At 37.9% G+C, this 12,484-nt stretch overlaps 1 protein-coding gene across 2 annotated transcripts in view; it reads left to right on the top strand.

Moving 5' to 3' along the window:
* PRKD1 (protein kinase D1) overlaps positions 1–12,484 on the top strand; it is a 111,501-nt gene that overhangs the window by 82,627 nt on the left and 16,390 nt on the right. For both annotated transcript variants that reach the window (XM_087723226.1, XM_087723228.1), the window contains exons 6-9: positions 4,479–4,689; positions 6,593–6,670; positions 10,346–10,547; positions 11,306–11,429. In XM_087723226.1, the coding sequence (XP_087579352.1) occupies positions 4,479–4,689; positions 6,593–6,670; positions 10,346–10,547; positions 11,306–11,429 (615 nt within the window). The remainder of the gene's footprint in view (positions 1–4,478; positions 4,690–6,592; positions 6,671–10,345; positions 10,548–11,305; positions 11,430–12,484) is intronic.

Genomic DNA, 12,484 nt, shown 5'->3' with positions numbered 1-12,484 from the left:
TTTAACCACTGCGCCACCTTGGCTCAGGAAGGAAGCAGACTCACTCTTAATAGCCCCCACCCTCTTCAATAGCTAAGGTGACCAGATTTTCAGATTGGTAAAGAGGGACACCTTTGACCGGGGGGGGGGGCTTGATTAAAAATTTTATATGGAGCAACAAAAATTTTCATACAACGCAAAAATAGTATTGTAATATTTTTTTAATTTCAACATAACTACAATTTACAAATATAAATTGTAACTGTTGCCAAACATCAAAATTTTGATCACGTGACCATGAGGATGCTGAACGGTCGCTAAGTGTGAAAATGGTCGCTAAGTGTGAAAAATGGTAATCAGTCACTTTTTTCAATGACATTGTAACTTTGGTCACTATACCACTTTTATTGCCACAGTTCTTAAGTGAATAACTGCAGCTGATAAGTTAGTAACATAAGTGAATCTGGTTTCCCCATTTGACTTTGTCAAAAGGTGATTATATGACCCCAGGACACTGAAACTCTGTTTAGACAGAGTGTCTTTTGTCTTGCCCCGGTTACGATTTCTTAAGCAAATCCACTGGGCTTTCAACATGAAGCCAGAAAATCAGAACTTTTTAAAAACGCCCCGGGACATGAGACAAATTGTTAGAAATCGTGACTGTCCTGCTGAAATCGGGACGTCTGGTCACCTTATCAATAGCCCACAGCAGATCCTAGCAGTTAAGAGATAAAGAGATAGCTAAGTCTCTTCATAAGCAAATGCCTTCCCAAAGGTAGGATTAGACCTTTAACTGTCTAGCAACAGAACTCACTATATGGCACCTGGGGAGATTATATCACCCAGCAAGGTTTAACCAAGCTTGGGACTCAAGACAATACAAAGTTACCCCTGCATGGCCCCATGGGAATCTGACAACCAATCAGAATACATTTCTTACACAGGAACCGGAAGCTCCAAGGTGGGCCCCAAGAGAGGGTATAAATCTCTCTCTCTCTCCCACCCATGTGCTTTTCCTTTGCCCAGGACCAAAAAACCCATGTGGTCCTATCGACCATTTTCCAAGCAGCTTCTATGTTTCCAGTGTCTTTCTCCACTTGGAACTGAATCTAGAAGGACATTTCTTCAGTAAACGTGTGTTCACCGAAATCCTTTATATACCTTCATGAAATCTCGTTCCACATTCACTAACAAAATGAAAATTCCAAGAAACAAATAAGCCACATAATTAGAATAGTTAGCAAATAAAAGATGACTCTATAAGGTAATTTTTAAAAATATCACTTTGAAAGTCCAAGGAACTAGAAGAGTTTGTTATGACTCCAAAAAGAACACTCTGTTTGTGCCAAGCATGTTTTCTCTCAGAGATGGATGAAGCTGCCATGATCAAAAAGATTGCTTGTTTAGCTCTCTATTGTTTCATTTTAAACAAGTCAACAGAAAAGAACAGAGATCAGAGCAAGTGCTGTGTATAGGGTAGTTCAAGACAGTTTCAAACATTTAAGTTTCAAGACATTAGGTCAAGGATGGATCTACAGCTTAACAAAACTCTTTTAAGGTTTCATTTCTGAAAACAAAAAAGCAGCAATATTACAACTTGGCAGTTTGCATTATGGCACTGTTCTGAGAGCTTCGGGAGCCACAAAAATGGTGACGGGAAGGCCACAGGTAGCTCAGAGGCCCAAGTCTGCCTATTTGGATTTAGAAGCTTCCACAAATTTCTTCCTTTTGTGCAGGCAATCCTGTATTTGGAAGATGAAGATCTATGGATATTTTTCTTTTCAACTTTGGTTATAGTTAGCCAAAGCTGAACTTTGAATGTTTGCTGTTGAAAGAATAGTTTAGATTTAATCAGTTTTTTTCTGAAACATTTGGCAATGTGGCACTTGTAATGAAACCTCCATAGTATTTGCAAAAGGTTCTTGTAGTATTTCAAAGATATTATTGCCCAGACTCAGAATACTTGCTGCAAATTAATTGGAGCAATTTGCTTATTGCATGACAAACAGCTGGCTTCTGTAGTTTCCATAGTGTAATCTGAGCAATTGTTTCCTGGTCAGTATCCAAGCTTCCTGAGTCAGGAATTCTGGCAAGCTATTCGGGGAGGCCGGACCAAAGAAATCTGTAGCTAACCAAAGCATACTGGATTAAAAAAAAACAAAAAACTATGCCTTTGATATAAGAAACCTAATATTTTTGCAACAGAATATAATTTTGTGTTGAAAACTTTAGAACTAGTGCTACCTTTTATGCTAATGAAACATTTCTATCTCACTAATCATATTTCATTTTGGGGAATTTGTGCCTATTGCCCCGCAGAAAAAGATTTATTTATAACAATAGGGCTTTGTGCTAATTTGGGTTCAAAAGCACAATGTATTATATTGAATCTATCACCCATTTGTAGCTCCTTATGAACTTAAGGACTCTGAATGCCCTGAAGCACCTTTTTTATTTTACACTGTTCTTTGTTTATTATTTCTGACTATAGATTCCTAGAGCTTTGAGAGATGAAAGAATACAGGTAGTCTTCGACTTACAACAACAGTTGAGCCCAAAATATATGTTGTTAAGTGAATTTTGCCCCATGTTAAGACCTCTCTTAAGACCAAGTTGTTAAGTGAATCACTGCAGCAGTTAAGTTAGTAACAGGGTTATTAAGTGAATCTTGCTGTTCCATTGACTTTAGCAATAGCAGACTTATATACCGCTTCACAGTGCTTTACAGCCGTCTTTAAGCGGTTTATGGAGTCATTAAGATTAAGATTAAGATTTAGTTTATTTGTATGCCGCCCTTCTCCGGGAGGGACTCAGGGCCTATTGGCCCCAACAATCTGGGTGCTCATTTTACCCACCTCGGAAGGATGGAAGGCTGAGTCAACCTTGAGCCTGGTGAGATTTGATCTGACAAACTGCTGGCAGCCAGTGATCAGCAGAAGTAACCTGCAGTACTGCACTCTTACCACTGCGCCACCGTGACTTTGCTTGTCAGAAAGTCACAAAAGGTGATCACATGACCCTGGGATATTGCAACCATCATAAATATGAACCAGTTGTCAAGCATCTGGATTTTGATCATGATCATGGGGATGCTGCAACCGTCCTAAGAGTGAAAAACAGTCATAAGTCACTTTTTTCAGTGTTGCTGTAACTTTGAAAGATCACTAAATGATTGACTGTAGAAAGAGTTAAGGCATCCTTTCACGTTCTTATCGAAGATACTGCTTTAACTTTTAGTCCCAGTTTTAGTTCTTCTATTGTCTGCTTTTCATTAATAGAAAACATTGGCAGGGAATATTGTAGAATTGTGTCGTGGGTGTTACTCAGTCATTTAAAGGTGGATCTTCTTAAATGACATAGGAAGCAGGGCTTATTACATTAACTATGTTGGACTATACTGTCCCAATATATAAGGATACATTCAAAAACCATTCTAAATATTTCTGATTAAACAAATTGATAAATTAAATAAAATGCAGAAATGTTTCAGTTTATATGTCTGTGGTAGAAATGGACTAGTTTGAAGTTCAATTCTGTTTTTCTCTTCATCTCAACTAATCAGTTCCAAACAATGATTTAATAATATCACTATTTTGTATTTTGTATTTACAGTCTTCTTATACATGCATTCTATAGCATTATATATTTTTTCATGTTTACTAAATAATATGCTGGAGACCTGATTAGATTTAAAATTAATCGTATTGCTGAAATTGAACATAGAAGCCATATTTAGGTACATTTGGCCAAGTGTAGAATTTTTCATGTCCAGAAGTCTCAACTGATAATCCACTCTGATGTTCTTCAGGGCTGCTTTATTACAAATGCTTTGTGGGTAAGGGAGAAAAGGCAAAAAGGAATTCCTGTAAGGAGCCTGAGAGGCTAGTGCAGTGATGGTGAATCTTTCAGCACCAAGTGCCCAAACAAGAATGTGCGTGCATGCGCGTGTCCATGCACCGGAAACCTGTAGGCCAGCTGGCCAGTGCACACATACCTGGCTTTGTGGCCTGAAAAAGAGTCTGTTTTGGGGCATTTTGGCCCTTTTTCAGGTCATTTGGGGGCCATTTTCTGATCATTTTCCAGCCAATTTTGGCCTGAAAACAGCACAAAAAAGGACCAAAAATGTCCCCAAAACAGGCTGGTTTTTGAGCATTTCTCTAGCCATTTTCTGGCTGTTTCCCCGGCATTTTTGACCTGAAAACAGCCCCAAAACGCCTGAAACTAGACCAAAAATCCCCAAAAGGGCCAAAAACGTCCCCAAAATAGGCATTTTGGGGCATTTCTTGTGTCATTTTCAGGCTGTTTTCCAGCGCTCCAGTGCCCACAAAGAGCAGCTGGCAATGGTGCACATGCCCACAGAGAGGGCTCTGGGACATATGCCACAGGTTCACCATCACAGTACTAGAGTATATGTTTAAGGTATTTAAAATATATTTATATATATGCAAAAATGCCTTCTATACTAAAATGACTTTATGTATCTTACTGACCTATTGTAGCAGAAATCACCACCTGATTTTTCACTTGGGAGAGAGAAGAGGTCGAATTCACAATCACACATTGGGCGACCTATTCAACTTGACAAGATTTTACTTTCCAAGGTTAAAGTGCCTCATACTTTTGTCATTCACTCATATACAAGGCCAACAGTTTGTCAGTACTGCAAAAAATTACTTAAAGGACTTTTTAGACAAGGCTTACAGTGCAAAGGTAAGTGATTTAGAACTGAAAGCATGATCATAATGCATTTGTTTTAACAAATTTAAAAATATGTTAATATTTTATTTGTTACTACTGTGTCCTGAGTTATATGCTGACATAATTCCTAGCTGGTGGGATACAGACAATAGTATGTCAGCTGGAAAATGTATTTTGAAGAACAAAACCTTAATTCATTTGTTTGCAGCTGCACTAAACTATACAACTGTTCTTAGCATCAGTTTGGAATATGAGAGAGATAGCTTACACTATATGTCTCCAATGTCTGTCCCAATTATTACACTCTAATGCAGTGTTTCTCAACCTTGCATGCTATGAGATACGACAATGGGCAAATTCTGCACATGAGCTGTGATGGCGCAGCGGTTAGAATGCAGTATTGCAGGCTCGTGACCCGACAAATGTGCGCCCGACAACAGCGCACTGACAAAACCGTGGCAATAAAACCGTGACATCGACAGCGCACCGATAAAAGAGCATCGACACAAGTGCGATTACGGTTAAGATAAGGGTTAGGGTTAGGTTCAGGGTTAGGTTCAGGGTTAGGTTTAGGGTTAGGTTTAGGGTTAGGTTTAGAGCGCGCTTCTGTTGGCGCGCTGTCATCGGCGCACTTTTGTCGAGCGCGCATTTGTCGGTGAACCTTGCAGGCTGACTCTGCCTTCTGCCAGCAGTTTGATCCTTACCAGCTCAAAGTTGACTCAGCATCCCATCCTTCTAAGGTTGGTAAAATGAGAAACCAGATTGTTGGGGTCAATATGTTGATTTAAATAGCTCATAGAGTGCTATAAAGCTCTATGAAGTGCTACATAAATCTGCTATTGCTATTTGGAAGTACACTACAGTTTAATACTGGGCAGTGCATGTGCAAACCAGATTTTAGCTTTTCAGCAGGTCATTAGGAAATGTGTGATTATAGGAATTTTTTTCTACATTGTACAGTAAACAGGCTAGAATCTTTGAACAAGTTTTCAGAAATATGTTATTTAAAGATAATTAGCTATTTTAGCTTTGATGCTTGAATGTCTCCCTGAATGTATGTCTGTTGCTTATGAAACTTTCATATGCTGTAAAGGAGTGAAGAATAAAACTTCTTGTAATTAGACTGAAATCCTACTGTGTCCGTCATAGTAACAATCTGTAACAATGTAGCAAATTTGGAATGAAGGATACAAAATATTAAATGATTCTGAATATATGATGCAAAATATGCTATAAATATACAAATAGGATGCACAAGTTCTTAGTGCAGGATTCTCTCTGTGATTCATAGATAGCAAAGCTTTCTTAAGAGGTAAATGTCATTCTTCATTTGGATGTACTTTGTCACTGCCTTCTAAAAATAGGCTTACAATATATTTTATATGATCCTATACTGTGGAATCCCTAGTGCCATGAAACGGAGTGTGCTCCCAACATAGCAATTTGAAAACATGTAAAAATGCAAGTAGAAAAATAGGAACCACCTTTGGTGGGAAGGTAACAGCGTTCCGTGCACTTTTGGCGTTTAGTCATGCTGGCCACATGACCACGGAAACGTCTTCAGACAACGCTGCTTCTTCGGCTTTGAAACAGAGATTAGCATCGCCCCCTAGAGTGTGGAACGACTAGCGCATACGTGCAAGGGGAACCTTTACCTTTTTACTGTGGAATAGTCACTTGATTGAATTGTATGGAATAGCTGGTAGGGAAGTAATTCCAGGAAGAGGAGGAAATATATGGAATTCATTCCCAGTTTTTTCACATAGCATTAGACCTTGGATTGCTTGAATTAAGATCTGTTGTCTGAGTCAAGAACCACTGTCTCATATCCAGCTTTAACAAGGTTCTTTGTATCTGAAACTATCACTTTATAACCCAGCAATTTGTGCAAATCATGCATCTTTTCTTTAAAAAGATTGTAGATTCAACTGCCACAAACGCTGTGCACCTAAAGTACCGAATAATTGCCTTGGAGAAGTGGCCATTAACGGAGGTAAGTTGCATCAAGGATATTAGTGTACTGTACTCTAAAAACTATTTGAAAAAAACAGCAATCATTTATTAGTGAGTTGAAGAAAAAAACACGTAAAAAGATGTGGAGACTCTAGAAAGAGTGCAGAGAAGAGCAACAAAAATGATTAGGGAACTGGAGGCTAAAACATATAAATAACAGTTGCTGGAATTGGCTATATTGAGTTTAATGAAAAGAAGGATTAGTGACATGATAGTAGAGTTCCAATATTTGAGGGCCTGCCACAAAGACGAGGGGAACAAGTCTATTTTCCAAAGCACCTGAAGGCAGAACAAGAAGTAAAGAAAGAAAACTAATCAAGCAGAGAAGCAGCCTAGAACAATCTACTGTAGAACTAAGGAGAAATTTCCTGACAGTTAGAACAATTAATCAGTGGAACAACTTGCCTCTAGAAGCTGTGAATGCTCCAACACAGGAAGTTTTTAAGAAGAGATTGGACGTTTGTCTGAAATGGTATAGGATCGTGATGGCGAACCTATGGCATAAATTCCACAAGTGGCACGTGCAGCCATTTGTTAGGGCACATGAGGCATTGTTAAGTCAGCTCCTGTGTGCATGTGCACGCTGGCCAGCTGACTTCTGCCTTCTTTTTCAGCTGTTTTTCGCCCTCCGGAGTGCAAAAAATCACCCAATGTGCAGACCAGAAGTTTGGGAATGGACTTCCAGTTTGTGCATTGGGCCATTTTTCACAGTCCGGAGCCTTCAAAGAAGCCTCCTAAAAGCTCTGGAGGGTGAAAAACGGCCCTACGGGCAACCCGGAAGTGACTTCTGAGGCCCTCCAGGGGGAGGGAAGCTGTTTTTGCCCTCCCCAGGCTCCTAGAAAGCCTCTGAAGCCTGGGGAGGGCGAAAAATGGGTCCATCACAGGCCAAAAGCAGGGAGGGGGAAAGGGTCACACGTTCATGCACAGAGGGGGTTTGCATGCATAGCATTATGGGTGTGGCATGCCCAAGCATGACTCCCCCTGCGCTCCCCCACTTTTGGCATGCAATCCAAAAAAGGTTAGCCATCACTGGTATAGGATTTTGCTTAGATTATAGTGTGTCAAAGAATGTGTATGTCAATAAGCCTTAGATTAAAATACTGAGAATAGCTATTAATACAGTTATTGTAAATGTAATAATCTAGTCTTTAATAATTCTAGTCCATAAATAATACATAAGATATTTGAAGTCTAAAATATAAATACGTAATTTTATTTAAAAATAAAATAAATCTTCTTGTTATACATAATTTGTTAATGTTGTTAGTTGTGAAGTTGTGTCTGACCCATCACAACAATGTTCTTTCAGGCCTTCCTGTCCTTTACCCTCTTCTGGAGTCCATTTAAGTTCACGCCTACTGCTTTGGTGAATCCATCCAGCCACCTCATTCACTATCGTCCTGTTCTTCTTTTGCCCTCAATCTTTCCCAGCATTAGGCTCTTCTCCAGGGAGTCCCTCTTTCTCATTAGGTGGCCAAAGTATTTGAGTTTCATCTTCAGGATCTGGGCTTCCAAAGAGCAGTCAGGGTTGATCTCCTCTAGGATTGACCGGTTTGATCACCTTGCAGTCCAAGGGACTTGCAGGAGTCTTCTCCAGCACCATAGTTCAAAGGCCTCAATTCTTTGGCACTCAGCCTTTCTTATGGTCCAACTTTCACAGCCATACATTGCATCTGGAAAAAACAGTTTTTCTAATTTTTTTAATGCATCAACATAAGTGAATTCCATATTGGAAAGAAGCAAGCAGCCTTCAGATTTTCTTCTGCAGATCTTGGACCAACTCTGTGATTGTTGACAAGCCAAACCCTTTTCTTGATATTGGGTCTGCTCACTTTTGGAATATAGGTTCTGGCATACAATTATCATTCAACCATTTTGGAATAGACTTTGACCTAAAAATGTTGTCCATAACTGATCAAAAAAATAAATGAGACTTAAATATTATACATGCTACGGTCACTGCAATCAAGGTCTATCATGAAGTCGAGATTTAGGAACCCCAGAGTTCCTAAAGAGCCCATTTTAAAGTTTTTATAGACAGTTATTAAAAATATTTATATTCCAGAAATAACAGTTGATCAATGTTGTCTTTATAACATACTTTTTTCAGTAGTGCAGTCTTTCAGTATTTAGAAGCAACTTTCCTGTGAAGAATCTCTTAAAAATGAATCAATTTGTAGGCAAATCATATTTGCCTCTGCAATTGTTATGTCTGCCAAAGGGGAATGACTTTCAGGAAATTACACAAGGGTGTTTGCCATCCTTAAACAACCAGCCCAGGATTAGAAAAATGTTTATTGAAAATTCTTTCAAGAGAGAAAAACAAGATTACAGTACTAGTAGCTACAGTATTATATTATTCTAACTGAAGATAATTAAGAAAAACAATTTCTTTCTGGCACAAAACATGTAAGCTTACAGAAAAAGATACTAGAGGAAAGGCTGATTCCCCTAGTGTGTTTTCAATTTTGAATAAAGCTGATAAGAAAATGCTTAGAATATGACACTTTGTGACAAAGATTTGAATTTTACATGTTGCCATTGATTTCATGAAATATTTTTTTGTAATCTGTGGATATTTTTAATATATTTACAGGCTTAGCTTTCATATTGTAATGCACTATTTTATTCAATGTGGGCTACAGCAAAATGCTAAAATGTTGTTTAATTTTGTCAATAGTTCTACTAATCATTATTTGCTCTCCTGTCTTTAATAACACCTGGTGATCTGCTACTTCATAAAGTCTTTGACTTTATTTTTTTATACCTTCTGTTCCTCTTATTCTTTTTTCAAGTTTTTGAGAAGATTTTGGCTTAATCTAGTTTTGTAATTTATATAATTAGATGAAATGAGATTAAAAAACTAGTTATATCTAACTACATGACATGCTACTTATTATTCATGCTTTTCCCTCACTTGTGTTGTTTTCACCTATATGCATCTGATTACAGCAGATGGAAGCCAATATTAGCTGATCTTAAAAAGCTAAAAAATATAGATGAACCAGAGATGAACAAAAAATACAGGGTGTTACATTAGACAGAGAAGTTGAAAAATATCATTAAAGGCAGTCAATGTCTTTGACCAGGACAAACTATTTATATTGTTGCCAAAAATAATATATCTGTGAGTCCATGGAATAATTTATCTTTACCTTATATTCATCAGGCTTTTGCATCCCACAGATAAAATGGATCATTATGTATGCCTACATTGTATATAAAAGTTGTGCTGTTTCTTGCTTATTAATAGGAAGAATGCTTTGCATTGGCTAATATGCTAATGCATGGTCACATGCATTGTGTAAGTACAAGATAGTATTTTTTGTAGAAGTTAGAGAATATTCCTGATGTATTTTCACTTCTGTTTTCTATATTTATTGTAGACATAAAGGTAGATATACTGTTTAGATATAACATTCTGTTCAATTAGCTTCATCCAATGACTAAATTTGTATTCACCAATGAGCCAGGAAGTTTTATTCTTCCTTCTCTCAACTAATCTGCTCCAAAGATAAAGAGCCCTCCAAAGCAGATTTAGATACTTGAGGATGAGATAAGGTTTACTTATGTGATCTGGGATAATGTAGCCAATTCAGCTTGAACTATTTTTCCAGATTGTTATAACAATGTCGTTTTTTTTAAAACATTCCAGACTTGCTTAGCCCTGGAATGGAGACTGATATAGTGATGGAAGAGGGAAGTGATGACAATGACAGTGAAAGAAACAGTGGCCTCTTAGATGAAATGGAAGATTCTATGGCGCCTGATGCTGAGATGGTGACTGTGAATCCAGGTGATAGTGGAGACATGCAGGACACTGATCTTGACCATGATGAGAGTAACAGAATGATCAGGTAAGTTTAGCATAGTGAGTTTAGCATAGTGAGAGAGCAGTTTGATCTAGTGGTTAAGATACTTGACTAGATAGCTGGAGACCAAGTCCTAGTTCTGCCTTAGTCATGAAAGCCAGCTGGGTGACCTTGGGCCAATCACACTTTCTCAAGCCAACTCACCTCACAGGATGGTTGTGGGAAAATAGGAGTAGAAAGGTCAGTTGGATATGTTTGCCATCTTGAGTTTCTTGGTTCTTTTCTCCAAGTGATATCATACTGAGATCAAATGATATGTGTCTAAATTTAAAGTTCCATGTTAGTTTTATTATAATATAATTTTAATGTTCTTCTTCATTGAATGTGTCATTTAGATATAAGGTAAATTATATATGATCTAGATAAGGAGTGCCAAATTAGCAGCCCATGGGCCGGATGTGCCACACACAGACCATGCCCATCCCAGCTCCACAAATGGGAAAACATCACGTAACAGCAACAGTGATGCTACGAGTTTGATACTTGTGATCTAGATCAACCTTCTGCACAGTGCAAATGCAATTAGATCATACAAAACAGGTAGCCATGTAGCTCATTTTAAAACCTTCTAGTGACATTTCTGTGTTGGTTCATTATATATAACAAATGAATGAGATTCTAGATATTATTATGCTGCAATAAATAGCTGTTTAGAATTACATGAGTTGAACAAGTAACTTTAAATTGTCTCTCTTTGAAAGCTTCATTCAAATGATGTTATTCATTGCTGTTCTTTTTTCAAGCCCTTCAACAAGCAATAATATCCCATTAATGAGAGTGGTACAATCTGTCAAACATGCAAAAAGGAGAAGTAGTACAGTAATAAAAGAAGGATGGATGGTTCACTACACAAGCAAAGACAGTTTGGTAAGTAAGTAATTAGCTGAACCTATTCATTTATTTAACACTGAAATAAAGAACATTCAGGGTTCTTTGCAGAAGTCTTTCATTGTTCATGATTACATTGTGTATGCTGCAGTTTAATTTCCATGTATACAAAGTGCTTCAAGAGTCACACAAAAAGCAAACAACCTGGGATGGTGTTCAAAGAAGTATAGAAAGGGACACTCAGGTGTTGCCACAACGTAGGTTTCCTATTGTATGTATTGGAATAACATCTAACATCTATTATTTTCTAAGTTGTAACATTTCATTTAAGAGTTTTTATAAAGGGAACAATCCAGTGGTGGGTTGCTCATCCCATTCCAACCGGTACGGTTGGAATGGGGCTGGCGGCATCTTCGTGCACGCGTGCAGTTCACGCATGCGTCTGGAACAATCCCTGTATTGAGTAATCTGTTCTCATTGATGTCTATAAGAATAGATATTTCCACCACGTATTCCATGGTTCCTTTCCATTAGCTTATGTTGATTAGTATGAAATCAAGAAAAGGAAATCCCAACTTTCACTCTGCAGTCTGGTGCAAAGCTACAGCCTTTTGGGAACCGGGCCATGCAAGCAGTGGGTGAGTGCGCGAAGCTGCATTTGTGCAAGCGGCACACACACAAAACCATTCCCTCTCTTCCCCCACTGCCACTGGCGGTCCACAAAACTGGAAAGGTTGGGGACCGCTGGTCAAGAACAGCTTGGTTGCCTGATACACTGTTATTGATAGATCCCAATTTCTTGCTTTGAACAGTGCCTTATGTATAATCTGAAAACAATATATAAATTTAATAAATTAATTAATTAATATCCTTTTTCTAACACTTCAATATTTCACATATAATACCAGTATTGACTCAAAATGTTATATGTTAATCAGTCTACATCTGATCAGTTAATGTGAAATGATATATAGAAACTTTGTACAGTATAAATGTTGGCAAGGAAAATATTATTTTACCCAGAAGAAAATAAAGTCTTCAGAGAATAACATAACAAAATATGCAGAGAAAGCAGCACTACTGGAGATTGGATT

This window comes from Thamnophis sirtalis, unplaced genomic scaffold (assembly GCF_051295495.1).
Source record: "Thamnophis sirtalis isolate CommonGarterSnake01/CBP01778 unplaced genomic scaffold, rThaSir2_p1.2 scaffold_1, whole genome shotgun sequence".
NCBI lineage: Eukaryota > Metazoa > Chordata > Lepidosauria > Squamata > Natricidae > Thamnophis > Thamnophis sirtalis.
The sequence above is the reverse complement of the archived record's forward strand: the minus strand, read 5'-3'. Positions and strand labels throughout refer to the sequence as shown.